Source organism: Gasterosteus aculeatus, chromosome 16 (genome assembly GCF_964276395.1).
Source record: "Gasterosteus aculeatus chromosome 16, fGasAcu3.hap1.1, whole genome shotgun sequence".
Lineage (NCBI taxonomy): Eukaryota > Metazoa > Chordata > Actinopteri > Perciformes > Gasterosteidae > Gasterosteus > Gasterosteus aculeatus.
In genome coordinates this window covers 12,736,232-12,758,665 of record NC_135704.1, presented here as the reverse complement: position 1 = coordinate 12,758,665, position 22,434 = coordinate 12,736,232, and the positions used below count along the sequence as shown (strand labels likewise).

General features: G+C 43.0%; 2 protein-coding genes across 7 annotated transcripts; one reads left to right on the top strand and one right to left on the bottom strand.

The window, feature by feature from the left end:
* The first annotated feature begins 698 nt into the window (after nt 1-698).
* bin1a (bridging integrator 1a) lies at nt 699-14,582 on the top strand. 6 transcript variants are annotated; one of them, XM_040201406.2, is made up of 20 exons: nt 699-828; nt 1,005-1,109; nt 2,039-2,119; nt 2,312-2,366; nt 2,487-2,581; nt 3,134-3,229; nt 3,343-3,453; nt 3,573-3,665; nt 3,898-3,983; nt 4,184-4,259; nt 4,578-4,642; nt 5,122-5,166; nt 6,049-6,124; nt 6,403-6,525; nt 7,942-7,962; nt 9,988-10,398; nt 10,948-11,001; nt 11,434-11,508; nt 11,614-11,715; nt 11,805-14,582. In XM_040201406.2, the coding sequence occupies exons 2-20, from the start codon at nt 1,023-1,025 to the stop codon at nt 11,904-11,906; spliced, it is 1,854 nt and encodes a 617-aa protein (XP_040057340.1). In that variant the 5' UTR covers nt 699-828; nt 1,005-1,022; the 3' UTR covers nt 11,907-14,582. The 6 variants fall into 6 exon arrangements, with proteins under 6 accessions (XP_040057340.1, XP_040057337.1, XP_077947448.1 ...); XM_040201403.2 differs by having other exon boundaries at nt 711-828; nt 1,009-1,109; XM_078091322.1 differs by lacking the exon at nt 9,988-10,398 and having other exon boundaries at nt 711-828; nt 1,009-1,109.
* A 472-nt stretch (nt 14,583-15,054) lies between these two features.
* LOC120833855 (indian hedgehog B protein) lies at nt 15,055-21,268 on the bottom strand. Its single transcript, XM_040201411.2, has 4 exons — nt 20,351-21,268; nt 19,381-19,538; nt 18,975-19,078; nt 15,055-17,244 (listed from the first exon to the last, which is right to left on the bottom strand). The coding sequence occupies exons 1-4, from the start codon at nt 20,666-20,668 to the stop codon at nt 16,514-16,516; spliced, it is 1,311 nt and encodes a 436-aa protein (XP_040057345.2). The 5' UTR covers nt 20,669-21,268; the 3' UTR covers nt 15,055-16,513.
* Between the last annotated feature and the right edge of the window lie 1,166 nt (nt 21,269-22,434).

Here is a 22,434-nt window from a genome sequence, read left to right as displayed (position 1 = left end):
CACCTGTATAAATAGGGCTTTAGTTTATTTCAATCATACATATGAAAGCAAATGTGTTATTAGGACAAACGCATTGGGTCGTTGTTTAGCAGGCGAAGGCTGTCACACTGGATTCGGAACCGCCTGATCTGTGTGATGTTGGAATAAATCCACCTTCTCTACGCGTTCAGAGCCGCAGTACTTTTGTGGCCGTGGAGCGAAGAACAGACAGATTTTAATAAGTGAAAGAATTTACTCAGCGCTCTCTGCGTTACGCTTGTTTGTGAATATGATACATCGACAGCGCCACCTCCTGGATGGAACGTTGTAGCGACACGTTTCCTTCACCGGATAAAACCCGTAGATGTGGTTCATTGCATCCTTAGTGCTTCACAAGTAGCCGTCATACACACACTTTACTGTTAACAGCTATTTAAGTCATTTTTCTCACTTAGGGTCAATTTGGGATATTTTCAAGCAATTATTTCTAATCCCCGGTGCACTGCCCTTTGTTTATGTTCAAAACGTGCTTTTTTTGCTTATTCTCTTGACTGCATTGCTGCATTTCAGTGATCTATGATGTTAAAACAACATCAGACGGGTATTTGCAATCAGGCGACGTTTCAATGTTTTGTTGATCTTTGTTGATGTGAGAAAAAAAAACGGACAGTAAAGTGCAGCATTCCGTTCCAAACCTTTTATAAGGTGCGTGTATCTTTACCACTCGGTGCCTCCTCGCACAGGCTCCTGCGTGGACGCGCAGCAGCATCTGTGCCTTTAAGAGCCTCTCTGACAGCATCCTCTTCTGGCACGGACGCGCACTCGGCTGCTCAACATTTGGGAATACAGGTTAGCATCCTGCACACACACATCCCCCTAAATACACACAACAACGCCACGCGATTACATTTATCTCCATTTGTTTCTCCGCTGGACGTTGATGCATTTGCCTCGACGGTCGCCGATCTTTATTGCTCTCGTTTCCTTCCTTCCTTCCCTCCTCCCTTCCTCCCTCGCATCCAAAGACAGATCTGCGCTACAAGATGGCTGAGTTGAATTTGGGGAAGGGGCTGACCGCGGGGAAAGTGGCCAGCAACGTTCAGAAAAAGCTAACGAGAGCCCAAGAAAAGGTAAGAGTCGCTCGCCAGCGGGTTAATGGGGGGAGGGAGGACGCTGTTGGGGAGGGAGGAGAGGGAGGAGAGGGTGATCATCCAGGCCTGCGAGCCGCGAGGCAGCGGCGCCACATCCGTCCTCCACCGGGGGGAAGTGTCGCATCACGACATCATAATAAACATGTGCAGGGATGCCGACGGCCTATTGGGGGATGGGGACCCCCCCCCCCCTCTTCGATCACGTCGTTATCCTACTCAATGTCATTCAGCGGGCACGTGCATGTTGCACTACTCATCATTCAGCCGATGACAGATGTGTTTCTGGCATTACATTACATTACGTTTCCGGTAATTCAATGAGTGTTTGTCACGTGAATGGTATAACTGCAGAAACACTCATTCACAGACTCACTGACATGTTCACAGTGCTGTGATGATTATTAGTACCCACGCTGAAATAGATAAAGGCCTAGCCTGCGTTCATGAAACCTGCGCGCTGTGCGTGGAAAAACAGATAGGGGGCGCTATTTGTCAGTCACAGTGCATCATAAACTAAATCCAGTGTCGTTTTAGTCTTTGTGAATACTACTGTGTTGACAATATGTCAGACTATATTACTTTATATTGAAATAATGCAATCAATCCATGTATGCATTTCTGCCAATGTGAAGTAGCTCTTATCTATTTCCTATCATCGTAGATTAAACAGTATTTGCTGAATGTGCGTTCCGATTTCTCTTATATATTGCCTTTACACAGAATTGCTCTCGCAACCAGTTAATTTTACTCATGAATGCAGAGAGATCATGTTTAAAATAAAGCAAGTGAAAATAAAACAGTGTTCACGCCTTCTGGGGAACATCTTCCGCCTTCTGTTCTGTTCCTGAATAAAATGAACTGCTAACCTTTGGAATGACCAGTAATATCATGATATGTTGGACGAACAGGTTCTTCAGAAGCTTGGCAAAGCCGATGAGACCAAAGATGTTGCTTTTGAGGAAGGAGTGATCAACTTTAACAAACAATATGTGAGTAAAGTCCAATGAATGACACCATGCCAGAAGCATACTTTTTTAATTTTCCCGGACATCAATAATGCTAGTGACTGATTATTGCACGGTTAAAAAAGATTATAGCTTGGCAGACACAAGTCACATATGTAGTTGTTGTACTTGTTAGTTTTGGGTTCTAAGCTCCATGTTTTATGTTTCGCCATGCAGGCCGAAGGCAGCAAACTGCAAAGGGACCTTAGAGCATACCTGGAGGCCGTGAAAGGTGACAGATTCACACTTGCACGTCCAAAGTTGTACGTGTTAACACACAGTGGTAGACGTGTAAGAGCACACGATAAACTGCAGGTATCAACTGATGTTTCTGATGTGTTTTTTTTTATAGCCATGCACGAGTCCTCCAAGAACGTGCAGGCCTGCTTAGCTGACATGTATGAACCCGAGTGGTACGGCAAGGACGAAGTGGATTCCATTGTGGAGGTCAGAAACCCTTTTCATGAATGAGTTTTTAATGCTGACACGGCCTGCTTGTGTGGGAGTTTTCGGACAAACTGTGGTTTACATATAGAGGTCAGAACCACTTCATTTCATAGGTCGCATATTAGTTGATTAGTTGAGTGCGTGTGTGTGTGTGTGCTTGGCTCATGATTTGCTAATGCATCCCAGAAGCTGTTCTTTGTAGTTTCTGAGATGCTGTGTCCTATTGGCAGAATTGGCCAAATCCTACATTCAAATCTCTTGTGAGGGATGTTGATTAGCTCTTTTGAGTTTCCTCTGACTGCATTAAGTATATCACTCTTGAAGATGCTTTTGATTTAATGGCTGCTAGCTGGCAACGAAATGTGGCAATCAGTTAAAAAGGTTTTCACTTTATTCTCAATTTAGATTTAAGATCATGAGCCAAGGAGTTAACTCGGGAGTGGTGGAGTAATTGCGTCTGGGAAGCAGCAAAAGTTGCAATAAAAACAAGAATCACAAGGAATTTGTAAGCATGACTCATGTGTAGTGTTGTTGTGTTCATCCCTGCTGTAGGACTGCGATGTGCTTTGGACTGATTACCACCAAAAGTTGGTCGATAATGCCCTCATCTCCATGGATACCTACCTGGGCCAGTTCCCTGATATCAAGGTGTGTATTGTGGTATCAAGGATGTCAAGTTCACATTTAGAAGATGAAGGTGGGGTAAATCCCTGAAGGTTGAGGCACCGAATATGACAAATAATCGCTCCCTTTTCGTCCAGTCGCGTATAGCTAAGAGGGACAGGAAGCTCGTGGATTATGACAGTGCCAGGCACAACTATGCCACCACACACAAGACCAAGAAAAAGGATGGGAGCATCAAAATTACCAAGGTAAAAAAAACACAGTTCAAAATATTTGGACCCAAAAACGGTTGTATTCTGATTAGGACGTAATCCTTGTATGGATACATGATGTGTTTTATTTGTTGTATTCTCACTCTCTCCTTCAGCCCTCCTCTTTGTTGGAGAGGGCCACTCCAGGCTGGGCCCAGGGCATATTGTCTGCACACAACGTCGCTCAGAGCAGTCTATCCAGAAACCAGGTACGAAATAACAATTTTTCTGCACTTAATATGGAACAATGATAAGATGTCACATGAGATGGAGCATTTCCTCGCATTCTCTTTCTGCCCGTCTTCACTGTCACTTGCTGCTGTCGAAGGTTTAACTAAAGCCAAACCAAAATGTTCAGCTATTCATCGACTTAAACAGCTTGTGTTAACACATTATGTGTGTGTGTGTGTGTGTGTGTGTGTGTGTGTGTGTGTGTTTCAGGCTGAGGATGAGTTGGAGAGAGCGCAGAAGGTATTTGAGGAGATTAATATTGACTTGCAAGAGGAATTACCTTCACTCTGGAACAGGTGTGTACTTGTTTGTGTGTGTGTATGTGTGTGTGTGTGTGTGTGTGTGTGTGTGCGTGTGGACATGATGTCCGAATGTTGGAAGGAGGCTGTTATCACGTTTCCGATACATCCACGCTACATTGCATGCCATCAAGCGGGTGTTTCATTAAGTCAGGGCTGCAATGAAGTCAATACTTTCTCTTCTCTGTCCTCTCTAGTCGTGTTGGATTTTACGTCAGCACCTTCCAGAGTTTGGCTGGTTTCGAGGAAAAGTTTCACAAGGAAATTGGCCGGGTGAGTGTTGCGTGTGGACCTCAATTAATGAGGAATTTAGATAAAGAGGAGACAAAACAAATCAATATACAGTGTCAGCTAATAGTTGATTGGACATATAGACAATGACGATTTAAACCTCATTAATCTAAATCTAAAAGAAAAAAACATCCTGCTGCCATTTAGCATTATTTCTTTGAAATGCAGGATGTAGTTCATTTATTTTTCATTTTCACCCGGAAATTGGGTTTTAACTGACTAGAATGCACATCGATTGTACCAGAACAATGCAGGATGATGATGAGGTATAATACCAACATGCCTTCTCCCCCTCTGCAGTTGGATCAGGACTTGTACGACATCTTGGAGAAATTGGAGGATACAGACATGCAGCAAACAACTGGGTTAGTTTCAATACATATACACATTAAAGATGTTAAGATGAGATAAAGACGAACACAACTGTTGTACACTACTCAAAAGAACCGGGACGTGTTGTTGATATTCCACTCAGGCCAAAATCGTGTAACATTGATCTTAAATAGACTTTAAAAACTTCGGCATTACTTTAAAATGCCTCTGAATCGATCATTGCGATTGGTTATTTTCAACTGCAAAGAACATACTTTCTTTTTTGTTTAATCACTTAAGAGCACATCATTCATTGTCCTTGACGAATGCAGTGTGCCACATCATGAACTAAAAAGGCAGTAAATTAACCGAGAAGTTCATTAGACAGGGTATTTTCCTCATGAGTTTGCAGATATTTACGGTCACAGAAATATGCCACTCGTTGATTACGACACCAATGATCAGAAATGTAAGTCTTTAGCTACTGGAACAGAAGAACGCAGGCTCGCATTAACCTGAACCCCACTTTCAGGAAAACAGGTCCCAGCGGCGCCTCATCGTCAGGAACAAATAGGAGGTAACCGTGGTGACGCAACTCTTGTCTGTCCGTCCAACTGACCCCGTCTGTCCAGCCATCTGTCTGTCAGTCCGTCTGCGGGCTGGGGAGATTTAAGGAAGAGATTGTGCTCGTGGGAGTGAATTCATAGACAAACCGATAAGAGAGCTTTTTCTCCCAGAGCTGCAGATGTATTTTAAGAGTTGAGCAAAACTTCATGCTTAATACTCCACCAGGCGAGATGGTTACATTGCAGTACAACCCAAAGCGTGAGGTACTTAGTGGAATAATGTTTATGGATTCATCAGGGGGACATAAATTAGCCCCTGTTATTCCACTTCTGTGTGTAATCTACGCAGTTGTCTAACTTAGTTATTTGCCTCGCTGGTGCATAAACAATTGTACCAAAACAGTATATTAACAAAAACCTGCTGACACACAGTTAAAGCTGAAGCTATCTGCCTCCTCCACTTTCGTGCTTGTTGATGTAGCACAGTTTTTGAAGAATGACCTCTTTCTTCCACTCATAAAATCAATTTACAACATTTGAGGTTTTCCAATCTGCAAAATTTCCTCAGATACGGGGCTGCTTTTGTCGCCTTTAGAAAATCTTCTCTTTTAAAGTGAATTCCTCTGTCACTTCCTCACATATGAGGATTGACTGGAGGCGCGGACAAAGTGCTTGCATGGGATGGAGAGACGGAAAAGAAGAGTAGTAAAGGAAGACTCACTTTTCTTGCATGACAGCTCTTGGCCTCTTGTAGAGCATGCCTCAGAACTCCTTTAGCTGCACTTTATATCCATTGACCTTTCACACACATTGTTTGCCATTCCTCTTGCTGTCTCTGTAACACGTCTGTATCTCGGTCTTGCCCTCCATCTGTCTCTCTCTCGTTCACTCAGTGCGAGTGTAAAAGAAGCGTCCAACCACAGTCTCAGGCCGGCAGGACCACCACCAATCCCCAAATCTCCCTCCAAGGTTAGACACAATCTCGCTGTCTCTGCGTTTACAATTTCTTCTGCATTGTGACTCCCTGAGGAATAATGAAAGTAATACTGTCTTGTTACATCTGCTCTCACCCTGCTATGAAATGTTAAGATGTCTGCTATATTGAGTATGAGTTTGTCCTCCAATAACATTTGAATAAACACATTTGTATTCAGTTTTTTTTAAGAAAGACTGAAGGTATAATTATTTTATTCATTTTTAGTCTTGAATTCATATTGACTTATATTGACCTTCCTCCTCTGTTCTAGCTAAGGCCTGCTATGCCTCCTCCACCCAAGGTGACCCCATCTAAGGAGATGAAAACCGAGAACATCGTCAGCCTGTTTGACGCTGCAGCTACTCCTGATATCAACGTCACCTCCCCGACAGAGGTTAGTGAGCCCTCTACCTTTCCTCTCTCCTGCACTGGTCCGAGTCTTTAAGTATTCCTTTGTCTGGCCCGTCCCTCTTCCAACTTCTATTCTATTCTATCTTATTCTATTCTATTGTGTTCCATTCTGTTCCATTGTGTTCCTTATTGTGCCCAGTTAGCCAGTGAGCCCTCCTGTTGTTATCAGTTCGACAGTCCTGCAGAGAGCACCTTGTTGGACATGGAGCTGGACTCTTTCAGTGCACCAACCAAAGCCTCCACAGTCGCACAGGTCGATGATTCATGGCATGAACATAGAGATCAAAGAGAGACCCCTCGGCATGGTTTGGGGTGTTACCTGCTCTGCTCCTTTCCAATTTACCTAAACTAGAGGTGGATGATGGCATGATGATCTGTAGAAGCCTGCTTTTAGTGACCACTACTTCCTGCTTCAGCACTACACACAGAGAAAAAGAGAAAAGCCCTGCTCCGCTTCTACGTCTTTCTCTTCAGAACTGTGCAGCAGAATCTTGTTCAGGAAACTCCCATAACACAGGGTTTCGCTTACTTTATCCGTGACCTCAATCCTGGGGGCATAGTTTAGACTGTAAAGGTTGTTAATGTTATTTTCTTTAGTCTGTAGTTAGGTGAGTTACCAGACAATACTTCAACATTAACAGAAAAAATACTTAATTTGAAAATATTGGATTATGCTTTGTTGTAAAATATGTTTTAGTATTTTTCTGAGGGACGATCTGGACGCCTGTGGAATTAAATGGTAGAGACCCAAAGATCATAAACTGACAGGTGTGTCTAAATTACAAACTAAATTACTACAGAAGTTTAATTGTTTAATTGTGCCTGACAAATTGGCGCAGCAGTTCAATATGTAGCCTTATTTAAAGTATTGTTTAAATGTTTACTTTGTATGACCTGGTTAGCAAAAAACAGATTCTTAGAGCAAAAAAAGAAAGTGATGGACCAGGGGCGTCTTCTTTAGTACATCTAAATAAAGTCAGCTTCTCTCAAACTTGATTGACGTGCCAACAGCTGTCACTCAGAGGATTTGCGCTTCATCCTTTGTGTCTCGATACTCTGCTGCAAGTGGCATTTTACGTCGTCAGGGGGAATTGTGGATTCTCGATTTGGATATGAAATCATTTGAGACTGATTACCTGATTAAAGGAATCAATAGAATACATATCTGTGTTTCCCTGTGCATCTTTCTCCTACATTCCACTCACAATGCCAAAACACATGAGAGTTGTCACCTCTTCAGGCTGCAGGACTTTATACGTGATGCCTGTACTTCTTCTGCTAAAGAACTACTGCGATGTGCTTGTAGGTTTAGAGCATGAGCAATGAACAAAAACTCTAAAAATACATTTTTAAACAGCGTAGTTCTCCCTTCTCATTCTTTTTCCTCTTATCCCAACAGCCTGCAAACTGGGACTCATGGGTAAGTTATTCTCAATGTAATACGTCATCCAATGTGTAAACATATCATGATCATTGCCATTATGATCATTATGAACCATCGATGTGTTTGTTATTACTTTTACTAAACCAGCCTTTATAAAAGCTCTACCTATATGCTGGGTAGGGACTTTTATAACGGCCATTACTGCATATTAACAAGCTCTTCCATAAACAAATCTCTTTCATTTGTCCATCCCAAATCTGTTTGTGTGTTGTCTTTGCGTCTGCAGTGCTTGATGTGATAACACTAAACACTGAAAGGATTGTTGTACAACACATATAGAGCTTTGGAACGAGCGTGGGTCAATTCAGTATCGAAGTGACATTTTACACTGTTATATAGATTAAATAAATATGCAACCCTCTCTTCAGAGGCCTATCTTTGTATGCACAGTATCATGATGATAAACAGCACAGGCTTCAGTAGACTGAAAACCCCGTTGGGTTGATTGTACAATACCACTAACATTCAGCAAAGATTATAAAGTTGCATACTTTTAACAATTAATATAAGTCTAAATGGAAATGGAAATTAAAAATCCCATCTTTGTGAAATGATTTTTTTACTGAATCCACCACCTTTATTCCTATTTCCCTCCTATCCCTGTATGTTTCAACGTTGCACAGACAGAACATGTAACCTTCACATGTCAGCCCCATGTGACACACAGGGAACAGTTTTGTCCTGAAAGTCGAGTGAAGTTGCTCATGTTTTCAGTGGATCGTTTCACGGAAACGAGAACGAGAGCCAGTGGGCAACTTCACAAAGCCTTGCTTGCAACTTGGCATTCCGACCATTTAAATAACCCTTTGTTCATCCCTATCGCTGTAAGAGAGATGTGTCTCAGCCTGAGGCACAACAGTGATGGCTCAGAAGGGAACGACACTTCTACTCTTACAAAGCTTCCTTCCTCTTTCTCCATCTGAACATAAACTATGCTCGTGACCTACACGCAGAAGATCCAGCATCTATTTTCTGATGGGAAAAGGCTGAGTTTTGCGTTCCCGCCTTCCGCCGCCACCCTTCCTTATTTTCATGTGTATTTTTTCATAATCTGAACCTTCCCTGTAAAGGTTCCTCCCTCTACATCAATCTTCTTGGGTCTTATGATGATGATGGTGATGATGATGACTTGCTGCTGAACTCCTCCCATCCCAACCGATGTCCATGGGCATATTTATTGGCCCGTTTCCACAAATATTTAGCAAAACTCCATTTTCCCTTAAATCCTCCAACTAGGTTTTTATCTAAATAATGATTGATACGTTCCCTCAAATAGCCACAGTGGTGCTGTGGCTTAAATGCTGACGCTCATTGCTCACACTGACATTGCTAACTGATGACTAGTAGGTGAAGTGCTCGACATACTAACATCGGCCAACAGCCCCAAACATAAACTACAGCAGAAGACTCAATCTCATTTTGTAGATCTTCAGTAGTAATTAAAAAAAAAAGTTTGGTTCCGATGATAGAGCGAAAGGAAAAATCAGATGATTGCCAAAGTTATTACAATTCAATCTTTATCAGAGAGTGGGGAGGACATTACACTCTGTGGCAATGCTGTACAATTTTTGGTCGCACAACTCACATCAAAGCGACCTAGATTGATTAAAAGCACTTAGGAAAGGATAAAAAAAAGCATATAAAACACCTGTATGGTCCTTGAACTCACTTACCTTTTAAAAGTAATTCATTATCCACTGTTCTCATAATACAACCAGTGACTCTTCAATGTCTCCTTTAATTGCCTAATCCCTTGTCCAACAAAAATATTTTATTTTCCCGTAGCCCACTGACTTGTTTGTACAACTCACACATTCCCAAATGTCCTTTTGTCCGTTGTGATCCTAAGCCCTTAAATCTGGCCTTAAGTATCTCTCGTCCCTCGCCTTGGTTTCCCCTAAAATTTCCTCCACCATTTAGTTTATGAGTCCCATATTACCCCAAAAGGTAAAATATCTCTTTTTACCTCTGACTCCTTGAAACGTGACCCTTGCCCCTCAGCATGAGGACAGTGGTGCCCAGGAAGAGGACACCGACCAGAACTATGACCCTGTGGCTGCTGCCACGGATGCCTGGGGCGATGATGGTTCACAGCCTGTCCGCTATGACCCCATAGCAGCTGCCACAGAGGGCTGGGGTGATGATGGAACCCTGCCGGTTCGCTATGACCCTGTGGCCCCGGCTCAGGAAGGAGGGGGGGGTGACGATGAGGGCCAGCGGGCTCATTGCGATCCCGAGGGCGATGCCCAGGAGGACTGGGCCGACGACGGGGTCCAGCCCGTCACAGAGGTGCCTGCCCCTGAGGATGAAACGCCTGCAGCTGATGCTCCAGGTGAAGTGGTCGAGGTGGTCGAGGTGGTCGAGGAAGACACCACACCGGCCGATGCTACGTTGGATGATGAAGAGGGTCAGGTAACCCAAGAGAGGGGGAAAAATGGAGGGATGCATCCGGACGGAAATTGGTGGATGCATCGATTTTTGAGGAGATTTGAGCATGAGGTACTGGAAACAAACAGAAGATAGGGAGAATATATTATGAATGAAAGATGACCGAGTTTATCTTGAGACGGAAAGATTTAAGATGCATTTGGACGAGCAGCTTGGATGCATCGACCGTGGTTCAAAGGGCAAAGCTGGAAATGATTTGCTGAGGGAAAGTGTGTAGACATCTGCTTCTCAACACACAGTCACTACCAAAGAGAAATACACACACATAGTATGCCGTGCAGAAGCTTTACCTGTATGGGAACTGTGCATTAGTGGCCATACTTACTATCTATTCAACATGCTTACTCTAATAGCCATGACTTTGCTATCTAGTTTGTGCACTTTGTCTTCTCGTTTGTCTTTGTCTTGTCTGTCTGCTCTTCTTTATTTCATTCGTCCATCTTATTATTTCAATCTTTCATTTGTCTCATTCTCTGACCTCTCTTTGTTATTATTCTGTCCCTCTGCTCCCAGGGTGAGTCTGCAGCAGCTGCTGCAACACCTGAAGAAGAAGCACCAACAGAGGAGGTACCTGCTGGTCGAGCTGCTATAACATGCAACAACGTAGTCTTTATTTTAATATAACAATGTTATATTGTATTTCCTACTAATATATTATGAATAGTAATAGTAGACATTTCTATCATATCAAGAGCTTGCAGAAGCTTAAAATGTTCCATCATGTTTAAGGTGAATATATATCATCTTGTTTCTTCAAATCTTTTAGAGAAAATACATTCAAATGTATTCCGTTTCTTGGCTAATTCAATTCCAGTCTTTTAGAGACAATTCTACAGGCAAATGATTGTTTTTATTACTATCATTTATTCATTATTGTTATTATCTTTTGTATAATACTTGTACTTGGATAATAACCAGGACTAAATTATGTTTCTTTGAAATATTTTTGAAAAATCACTTTGCTGCTCATGTCAATAAATAGAGCTTGTGTATTCTCAGACGCCTGAAGTACAAACAGAATCAACAGAGGCATCATCAGAGCCCGAAAAAATGCCACCTGGCTTCTTGTTTAAGGTAAAGCAGGAGACAGCAACTACTTCTTGGCCCAAACATATCTTATAATCAACCATATTGTACTTCATAAATATGAAGTTCATTCATATTATTCATGTAATATAGCTCCAGGTGATGCATGATTATGCTGCCAACGACACAGACGAACTGGAGATGAAGACTGGTGATGTGGTGCTGGTAATCTCCTTTGACAACCCCGACGAACAGGTACACACCGTTCAGGTACACACTGTTTTGAGTTTTGAACTCTCGCGTCTCAGTGACGGCCTGTTTTGTTTGCACGTCCCGGACTTTAGGATGACGGCTGGCTGATGGGGATGAAGCAGGACGACTGGCTGCAGAACAAAGAAAACGCCGCTAGAGGAGTATTCCCAGAGAATTTCACTCAAAGGCTGTGAAAGATGTGGACAAGATGTCACTTCAGCGGCCGTCATCATGTCTCTCTTCCTCTTGCCTCAATCCTTCCTTCCCTCTCTCGACTAGGACTTTGGCCATAGAAGCAGAGCTGAAATCATGCATTGCTAAGGTCTGCTACACTGTGCTAAAAGTGGATCTTGGCATTTCGCTGGATTTCTGTCAACATTTACAGATGTAGTCATTTCACAGCCGCCCCTCCTTTATTGTCCCACTTCTACTTACAAAAAATTATTAATAAGAGAATCCTGACATACAGGATATATGCAGGATTATGTGCCTCTGCAATGTCTACATTTGCGATCGCATTATTATTATATTTTATTCTTAGCGATGTCTCTTCATAAACTCGCCACGGCCTGTTTCTCCACCATAACAGGGCAAATCTGTTTTGAGACATGGGTTTGTTCATCTGTGACTGAGAGATTGAAGAAGTAAATGATTAAGACAAAGTATTCCTTCCACACGCACTCAGCGAAGGCCTGAGCCCTAAATTCTGGTTCCAATTTCTAACTGGAAACTTCTGCCCAGTCAAACTGAGAAACTACCTTTGAATGGACGAGTTGCAGAATCAGCACCTAATCAGCTAAATAGCAAAAAAATAATGTAAGTAAACAAAACTAAGTTATCCATCTCAACAACACGTCTTGAGTTTAGCCACTCACTTTTAATTCTGAGGCAGATCGCCATCTTCTCATGCTCAAGTGGGTTTTTGAAACAAATCTCTATTTTTGTCAATAGTATGTTTTAGCCACATGTGTAGCCATCAAGTGTCGTTGTTTTCTTTGGGGATGCGGGTTTCCACACCTGTGCCCATTCGCTTTTTTTCGGTAACGGAGCGGCTGGCCGGAGTGAGTCGGCGGAGCTCAAGCGTTGCGGTTTTGGTGCCAGTATCGTGCTGGTCACCGACCCACAATCACTCTGATTTCTCCTGGTTCTGCTGCTGAAACTATGCCCGTTGGACTCATCCAAACCATCTCTGATTTCTAATTTGATTACCTACTGGTGAAACATTGAACAATGGGCTCCTAGTTGTTGTATTAGTTTAGGTCCAATAGTGGTATAATAGCATGAACCTTTTGTTAAACACACAAACAACTCAACGAGAGAAGGAATTACATTTAAAAATGCTTTGTAAACACAAATATAAATACTGATCACAGAGTCTATAGAGTAGAACAATGCGAGACTTCCTCTCTGACAGTCAGGTTTTTTATTGTAGTTGGAATTTGTGTGAAGTTGTGTGAAGTGGGCATGTTAAAAAATCTTTTCATGGGATTGTCCTTTTTTTTTCATAAGGGATTCAAAATATGCATTATTCAGGCTTGCTTAAAGGCTAGCCACCAAACTACTACAATGAGACGCTGCTACTGGTAGTATAATAGGACGGCAGATATGGTTACACTTTAATGCTAATCAAATATATTATAACTGAGCCGGCCTTTTGAAAATGTGCCGAAAACAATTCCTTCTGTTTGCATTGAGACGACTTAACTCAAATGCAGAGGATTCAGAATATGCACCAGAGCAACGTCTTTTATTTTTGTATGCTGACAAGCAATGATTACAAATAGCCTAATGTAACTATGTCAACATAATTGCCAACTTACTGTAGGGTGTTATGGAGTGTTTTGTACTTCTGTCAGGTTCACTGCTCTCTACATAGCCGCTTACTGTAGGTAATTCAAAACATCTCACATTCATTCGGTCACTGACTCAGAAGACGTTTCTCATGATATTATTAACATGTAATAAGAGTGTGAGAAAATGGTTGTGTGAGATTGTATGTGTGCGTGTTTTACGGGACGTTTGGAAATCTAAATTCTTTATCTATAGGCAATTGTTGTTGGACGATATCACCACCACCACCTACCAGGGGATGTGGTTGACTGGACAAAGACAACTCTTTTTCCACTCGCTGGTATTATGGTTCCAGGTGTTATTGTGCATTTGTTGTGTATAAGTGTAATTTTGCCAAGCTGTGATGACAGATACATATTATATAAAGTCATTCATATCTGTATGTGAGGTACTGTGAGCATGCTGACTTCCCATGTGTTGTTGTGTGAACACCCTTAATTTAAGACAATGATACATGGGTCACTTTTGAGGCAGCTGGATTTTTTTAAAATTTATTTATTGTTATTTATTTGTTAACCTTAGTAGGAGATATGGTCGGCAGTTATACATGAAATGTGTTTTTTCACCATTCCCTCACAAATTTGTCATGATTACGGTTGCTCGTTTTCCATCAGCAATTGCCTCAAAATGTTGCCAAGGTATCGTGGTCCCAGCAGGCCTAACCATGATTGCATGGAGACGGGACACATGGAGAAAAGCTTCACACCACCAGACTCAGGTGGACACATTTAAAAAGAGTTTTCAGTATTTCAACCATTTGAGATGTGCATGATTAATTTCATAATTATAAAAAGGCTCGCGTGAGAACGTCACCTGCATATTTTTGGTAAACCAATCACCGTCATATTCTCATTTTTTAAAAATGTGTAAATTGGTGAGTGTTGCACCTTGGTCTGGTTTTTGGAGGCATTTGTCTATATGGATGATGGCGTCTCCTGTAATGAGCAATGGGATACAACAAAAAAAATGTTTTTCCTGTACCTAACTGAACAAAAACATTAAAGATTCTGTAGAATCTCCCCACTGCGTATTGATTACAGCGAGTGTGTTCTTTTATTTCCTGAATTCTGTTTGCGGTCCTGATGCAAGCACTGAAGCATCCACCAGGGTGAGCTGTCTTCAAGGACTAGAACCATTCTGGAAGAAAAGAAAAAGAAAAAAAAAACACTCAGCATCAAAAGGAGGGAATAGGAGTTGTTTCTGTGCGCTGCTGTCCGTGGTCCTGAAACCAACCAGCAGCCCACCCTTTGACCACGGCTGATCTCTCCCCACTCGCACTGTTGCAGCTGTTGTGATGCATCGCCTTTTACATGTACGGCTGTTTGTGTGTCAGATGGTTATCAACCCGCGACGATGTGTCTGAAAAAAGAGAACCCGGCTACCTACTTCAAGAACAAGCACAACTTTACGTGCTTTACGAGAGTAAACGCATCAGTGATTTGTAATGATCTTCTTCTAAATTCGTTGAGACAACAAAAAAACACGGAGCAATTGTGGTTTAAAAAAACAGCTTTATGTTTCAAATACAAATCCTATGCTCAGAGATTCCGAAAACAAATAAAAGTTATTATTTACTAAAAATAGATCTTTAAATAGTCTCGCCAACAATAGCTTAATATACACATGTGACACATATTTTGATAGGCATGTAGAATAATGTCTTGGAGTCTCTAGATAGCAAAGTGTGAGTCCTCATACTCAATAATTGATGACTGCATGACATTTAAGAATAATTCAATTCCTGTACAGCAGCCAATCTAGGTCTTATGTCTTGGGTGAAAGAATGAATACAAAAAATACCATACAAAGGAGAGCTATCAAGTAACTTACTATTTCAGATTAAATAGTTATTTAATATGATGCATAGCTGTTGCTTAATACAGTAGTTGAGTACAGCCTGAGTGTTGTGTATACCTTTTCTAGATACTACTGACCTGAAAATTGAAAACCTGAAACAAAGAAAAACATGTCACAAAACAAACAGCTTTTAAAAAGAATTGCGGATAAAAAAACATATGGATGTATAAAGGAACCGTATATCAGTGACTGAACGCATGTGAACCACATTGACGGGTGGCCTTTATACTCCCATGCACCTATTTCATATCAATACTTTAGTATACACACAGTGTCCATCCTCCCTCCCTGCTTTTCAATAGTTATCCAACAAAGCTCCAGATGTGAAGTCATATTGTCACAACATTGCATTTCATTTACAGAACGCCATACCTATGTATCATATTAATTCATATTTTTCAGTAAATTCATTCTAGAAAACAGGCTCTATCCAAATAAGAGATCAATGGATTTACTGCATTGATGCCTTTACATGTGATTCCATGACTGTATAAATACTGGAACATGGAGCTTTACATCACATCCTGTTCAGTCACCAGTTTTCTTCATGTGATCTCCTTTTTTCTTTCCTCCAAATGTGTTTCCTTCATTTGTTCACCTTAATCTTTTCTCTGAAGACTAATGCTCCCAAAATGTGTTACAAAAGGTGTCCTCACATGTTTAAGTTTCCTGCAACAGTATCAGTAAACCCTATTGTGAAGTCACGTTTCACTACGTTGTATTAAAGCTATTTTTGTTTCAATCACATAAATATATTGCCATGGATATTAACCTCTTTAATTAAGCGTGTGAGATACTTACTGTAGGTCTATATTTCTATTCTAGTAGAGCTGTGTTTGATTCCCTTTCCAGTCCCCCAAATATTCTGGAATGAATTAAACAAACATCGTCAGACTAATCTTCCCAGTCCCTTCTATTTGTCGCACAAACTACAAAAAGGCATTCAATGAAGTACAAAAATACCGGCAATTATGGGGAAAACTCATTTCCACTACAGAATCAATTGTCTTTGGTTGTCCCTCTGTGCTCACAGGTGCTCCTGAATACAGGTAAGCGAATCAAGTCATCAGTGTGAAACGTGCCTCCGTGGTTCCTATCTGTGTCCTTGCTCGGTCCCCCAGGGGTGGAAGTGTCCAGCGCCCAACAGTGTTTTTCCCAGCCTTTGTAGAAGACGAGGGTACCAGTGCAGGCCGTGGCTCTGCGGTTCTGAACGTCCCATCAGGCTGTAGAAGAACCTGAGCGGCGTCAGGACCCAGTGGGCCAAATGGTGATTGTCCACAGCGGCGTAGCAGGAGGCCAGCACGCCGTTCACCACTATGGACCCGTGTTGAGTTAGTGGGGCGTACAACCCAGTGCCGCCTTGTTCTTCCACAAAGGTCACGACTGAAAGTGATGCCAGTGACCCCGCTTTGCCATGTGATGTGAGCACACACTGCCCCGGCCGCACCTCACTGGCAAAAACTGTCCTCACACCCGCTTCACGGCTTTTGGCGCCCAAAGGCGTATCTTCTCTGGTCCCTCTGGTCGTCGGCTCAGTCAGCCCACCAGTGCAGTCCGTGACAAAGATCAGGTGAGCGGCCGTGACAGTGATAATAAGTCCCGTGTCGGTGCCAATGCGGCAGAAGGTCTTGGTGACGTTGGGCTGGTAGTCCAGAAAAGATGAGACCGGGCTGTAGATAAGAGGGCCGTGACCATCTGTCGTTGAAGAGGCCAAGACGTGGTCGCCGGGGCGAAGGTCCTGCATCCGCTTGGTGACGCCGCCGCTGAGGGTGACCTGGGCATCGCCTGGGAAGCAACCACCGGTTTTGGCTGCCACGGAATGTTCTGGAGAGATGAAAGGTTAGATAAATACTATTATTTCATTGAACTTAGATTTCATTTGGTCTTATTGCTTTGTTTGTTTCGGCGGTGTTGCTTTCTCGGCAATAGAGCAACCCCTCGGCAGCACTTCGACCTCCAGCGGCTGCATCTGCAGATTATTTTAGGTCACGGAGTAATCCATAATGCAGGCAAGACTTTGACACTGACTCAAGGACGTCTTTATCTCAGTGGATCAGCGGGAGATTGTTAACTTGTGTATATAACGTGAGTCATGTTCAAACTTTGTCTTTTCTGTCCGACTCTGCCTCTCTCCAAATTCTGAGAACTCTTTCACACACACAGAGCTGTTCTTACCAGCAGATTAAGATTTCTAATGTAATGTTCTTGCACTGTATATATACATCTTTATAGGGGAGGAGGGGTTCTAAATATCTAAAAATTAAAAAAAGGCGTCCCTTTTCATACAAAGTGAAGTCCCCAGATCTTCCCATCATCAGTATGACACAACTTACAACATTTTTCAAAACTCATGTCTGCTTTGTTGGAATATTGTCGTCCATTTAGGCTGTGCAAGGTGCAACGGGATATTAGCCTTAATTTGATCTTATTGGAGTACTTCTGAATAAGGTGTCCCTTTAAGACGCACTGAGACGAGGTGGCAAGAAGAGGCAGTCAGCAAGAGCTAATGGATAACCAGCTGATTGTATCACCACAGTCAGAGCACGGCCTGGGGTCAGAGAAACAGGAAAGTACACACACTCAGGCCTGGGTCGAGATATTGTTTGGATTACAGCAGAGTTTGTGTCACATGCCCAGTCTCAATGGTCCCACACAAGGAAAGAGCTTGTTTCTTGAAAACTAACCGGAAGCAAGAATAGAATTGGAATATTTGCTCGGAATGAAGAAAAAATCAGTTTGTGTGTGTGGGGGCGGTGGTGTGTGTGTGTGGGTGGGGGGGTTGTCTTAAAGTAGTCTTAAGGCAGCCAAATATTTGTCCAAGGTGTGTATGTCTGTAAGCCAGAGGGCTGCGGGGAAGGAGGGCTCGAACTGGGAGGTGATAAGACTTAGATAAGAGATCTGAGAGAAACCTACTGAAGGAAAAGCAACAGCAAAACAAAGGGAGAGTTAATCATCTCACAGCTTACTAACCTCAATGGACTGCTAGAATGTAGTTTGGCATCAAATAACTGGTGGTACCAGACATGGGTAAATGGGTTTCCAAAATGTCTCAAAAGTTAGAACGGCTCGAAGTGGAATGCGGTCAAGTATTGTTTGCTTAAGGACCGTATCTGATTTGCAATAAAACTTGAAAAAATGAAACCCTTTGTCACAGGACTTCAGAAATGAGAGCCATGCGTGACCTGATATATAAAGTACAGTATACGTTATTCATTGCAAATTAAATATTAGCCATTGCACTCTCCCACCCCTTACAATGGCTCTGTCTGCACATTAGAGGACAAAATATCCACAGAGGTTTACGATGCGATCAAGAAGGCAGAGTGAATAAGGCGACGAGCACAGGTGCACCTCCCTTCTTTGATTGGCTCCCAGTGGGACGCACACACACTGACACACACGTAGACTGATGATAGCGGCACTATCAAGGTAAACCATTAGTGAATCACCAACAAAGGCATCCACCTCATTAGTGGTAATGGCAGCTAGCTGCAGAGAAAACACACACAAACACACACGTCGATAACGCAGTGAAGCTCATAGACGTCTCTTACCTGACTTGACGCTGCAATGGATGTGGGCTTTGGACTGATAGTAGACCCAGTCGAATCCAGCTTCTACGGCCAGCCGGGCCAGCATGGCGTACTTATTTCTGTCCCTTTGAGAAAAAGGATCCATATTGTTAACTCCACATGCGATTCAATCACAAGGTATGACTGAATACTTTTATAAAAATAACACAAAATGCATATATTCGTCGGCTGAAAACCATACATTTGTTTCCATAAAGTCAAAAGACTTTAGAAAGAAAGTATTGTGAATGCAGGAGGAATTTAACAAATTGGTTGAGTCATTGCATTATTGATAAGTCGACCAAGTGACTTATGGACTGTGTTAACTGACTATAGGCAGACTTTAAGTGGTATTCGCGTCACATGATTGGACGTATTGCGTGACTACCTGTCAGAGGTGGTGATGTCAACAGCACGTCCTTCGTAGTGCAGCGAGTCTTCTGAATGATGACCGTCCTCATCCCAGCCCTCGGTCACTCTCAGCTTCACACCGGGCCACATGTTCATCACTGAGATGGCCAGAGAGTTTAACTTGTCTTTACAACGCTAAAAAGGTCCGCAGGGCGAGGAGAAAGACAGAAGGCAGGAGTTAGAAACGAAACATTACAAAAGGAAGATGAGTGAGGCCTGTTTCCATCCCAGCCACGTCGTCCCTACAGCGTAGCCCGCAGAAGGCAAACCGCAGGCCCATCACACGTGACGAGGTCGTACCTCTTCTCTAACACGCAGTCGAAACACACACAAAGAAATGTGAACACAAGCTATGATTGTGTAAAGCACACACAACCATCCAGGTGTGCTTGGGCTGATTTCACAGTCGTCCAGTTACTTTGCGTAAGAGGATCTCAAGATCTGGGGATCGACTGTCTCCAATGTAACAAATCTGATTACAAGCAGTTTATTGTCGGCGGGTTCGATAATCATATCCATGTATTAACTGATGAAATAGTCAGCTATTCAATTAATCAGACCAAAAGTCCAAAAAGATTTAGCAGATTTGGATTTTGAAAAACTGCACATATTAACAATGATTCAGACCGTTTAAACTAAATAGGTCTAAGTTCGGTAGTGAAGCAAATTCTTCAAGGCAGACCTAAGAATGTCTAGCAGCAGCATCCAGAGTTGAAACGCAGGGTCGAGTCAATGAAATCAATCATTTTGGTTTAAACATTTAACTGACAGCAAACACTCTGCAGACAATTGAATGCAAGCGGGTCTCAGTCTATAAGGTCTAATCTGGTTTGAAGTAATCCAGTTCTTGACAGTTCTTCACCATGTGTGTACATTCTGGTCTGTATGTTCCACATATGTGCAGCATGTTCTGCAGACCTGCCCTCCCATCCCATGCCTCTCCTCACCTGGGTCATGAGCCTGTCGGCGCCCGTGTCCTCCTCATCTTTGAAGATGATATCCGTGTTGTAATTGGGTGTCAGCTCTTTGAAGCGCTCCGAGTTGCGCGTTATTTTGCCCTCGGGTCTCCCGCTGGCTCCGAGGGTCTTCTCGGCGACGTTGGGGCTAAATTGTTTGTAAGCCAGCGGGATGAGCTTCTTCGGGGGCCGCCTCTTGCCGTACCCCCTCCCCGGCCCGCAGCCCTCCGAGGCAGGTGCGAGGAGGAGGAGGAGGAGGAGGACCGTGGCACACAGAGAGGCGGTGAGGAGGTGGAAGGGGATCCGCATCGCCCCGGGGGGGTTGGTTGGCTGGGGCGGGAGGGAGCAGAGGTGTCTTCAGTTCCTCTCCGGCTCGGTCCCCGACTCCATCGTCCCGTGACAGTCACGATATCACGTCGGATAAAAAGGAACTCGGCGCGGCAGCTCCGGGCACCATGAGGACCCCGAAAAGTTTTTAGCAGAAGACAAAAAAAAAAAAAAAAAAGGACCCAAAATTGAGAAACCTTCCTCCCCTCCGCCTTGCAGAATCAACAGCAATTGTGCAGGCTGTAAAGTCCGTGTATTTAAACAAACAGGTTCAAAGTCGATGTGGTGGGTGAGAGAGTCACAGAGGGAGGGAGAGCTTGTTGCTGATATCCAAGTTGCAGTGTTGTGGTTTCTCTCCCTCTCGTTCTTTTGCCCTGGGAACCCTCGGTCACGTCCTGCCGCTGTTTTGCTCCGGTGCCCTTCTCCCGGGATCGAAGGCTCCTTCTCTGCACATGCAGCCGGCGTGCAACGAGCTGCAGCTTTCCAGTAGAATTGAAGGGATTTGAGTGATCCAAAACGATCTGCTGCCACTTGAGACCGCACCCTGCCAGTCCTGCCCTCCTCTCTCACATTGAGGCAGGCGAGCAGCAAACACAAGCTTTGCCCTTTTTATTGCGGCAACTTTATTTCTAGTTGTAGTATTTGCCCTTGAAAGCCCTGTTTTCCCCCAACTGTAAACAACAGGCAATCAAAATCAATTAAATCCTTCAATTTCCTGGATTATGCAGCCACTAATGTGTTTTTTCCCCTGAGCTGCATTTAAAACAAGATCAAGCGTCATTGGTTCACTGGCTGGAGTTGGATGTTTGGCAGGTGGACTGGATGAAGCATTACAGCAAACTGACCATCGCACAGATAATTTGACTTTCTGACTGACTGGCTTCATCTATGATTGACTGGCTGTCAGTTAGTCTTTAGACAATTGTCCTATTTAATCAACACGATTAATCACTTCCTGCCGGTGTCCTTAAATAGACCAATTACTTCATTTTACAACTTTTGGCTGGGTAGCTGGCTGCTGGTTATGTGTTACACACACACACACACACACACACACACACACAAACACACATGCACATGCACATTCAAGCACACCAGAGAACCAAACCCCTCCAAATTAGCTCTTCAAATATTTGCCAGTCGAAAATCAGTGGTCTCACCCCTGTTTCTCAGGGAAGGCTCCTTTGAATGAACTGAACTGTAATGCTGAGGGTTTCCACAATTTGTGTTTTATTATTTGTGAGGGTAAACACCATAAAGTATTTCTGCCGCCCCACCGCGTTTCATGTCTCTTAATGGAACAGAGAAAAGCAAAGAGAAGGATTCACACAGCAAACAGCCATGTATAGCTGTGTTGATCTTTAGCTGAAATAGAACATCAACTGAGTTCTGTGTAAATTCATAAGACCTTTCCTGGTACAGAGCATACAGCGCCAGTTTAAAGAAATCAACAGTTGTCATATAGAGGTGTCAGTGTTAAACTGAATGTTTCCAGCTGCTCTGAAAACGATCCCTCAAGAGGAATTTCCCCCGTTCTCTTTGTTAATATATATTTTTCAAATGTTCAGAGTTTTTAGAAATATTTGTATTAGCTTTCTTGTAGAGTCAGATAAGAAGATCAATACCTCTGTTATCCCAGTTCAGGAAGTCTAGGACTGCAGCCACCAGTTGGTGAGCTTATGGCACTAAGCCTGGAAGCAGAGGGTTAGTAATTAACGGCTTATATTTTAGTAGTTTAATCTGTGCAA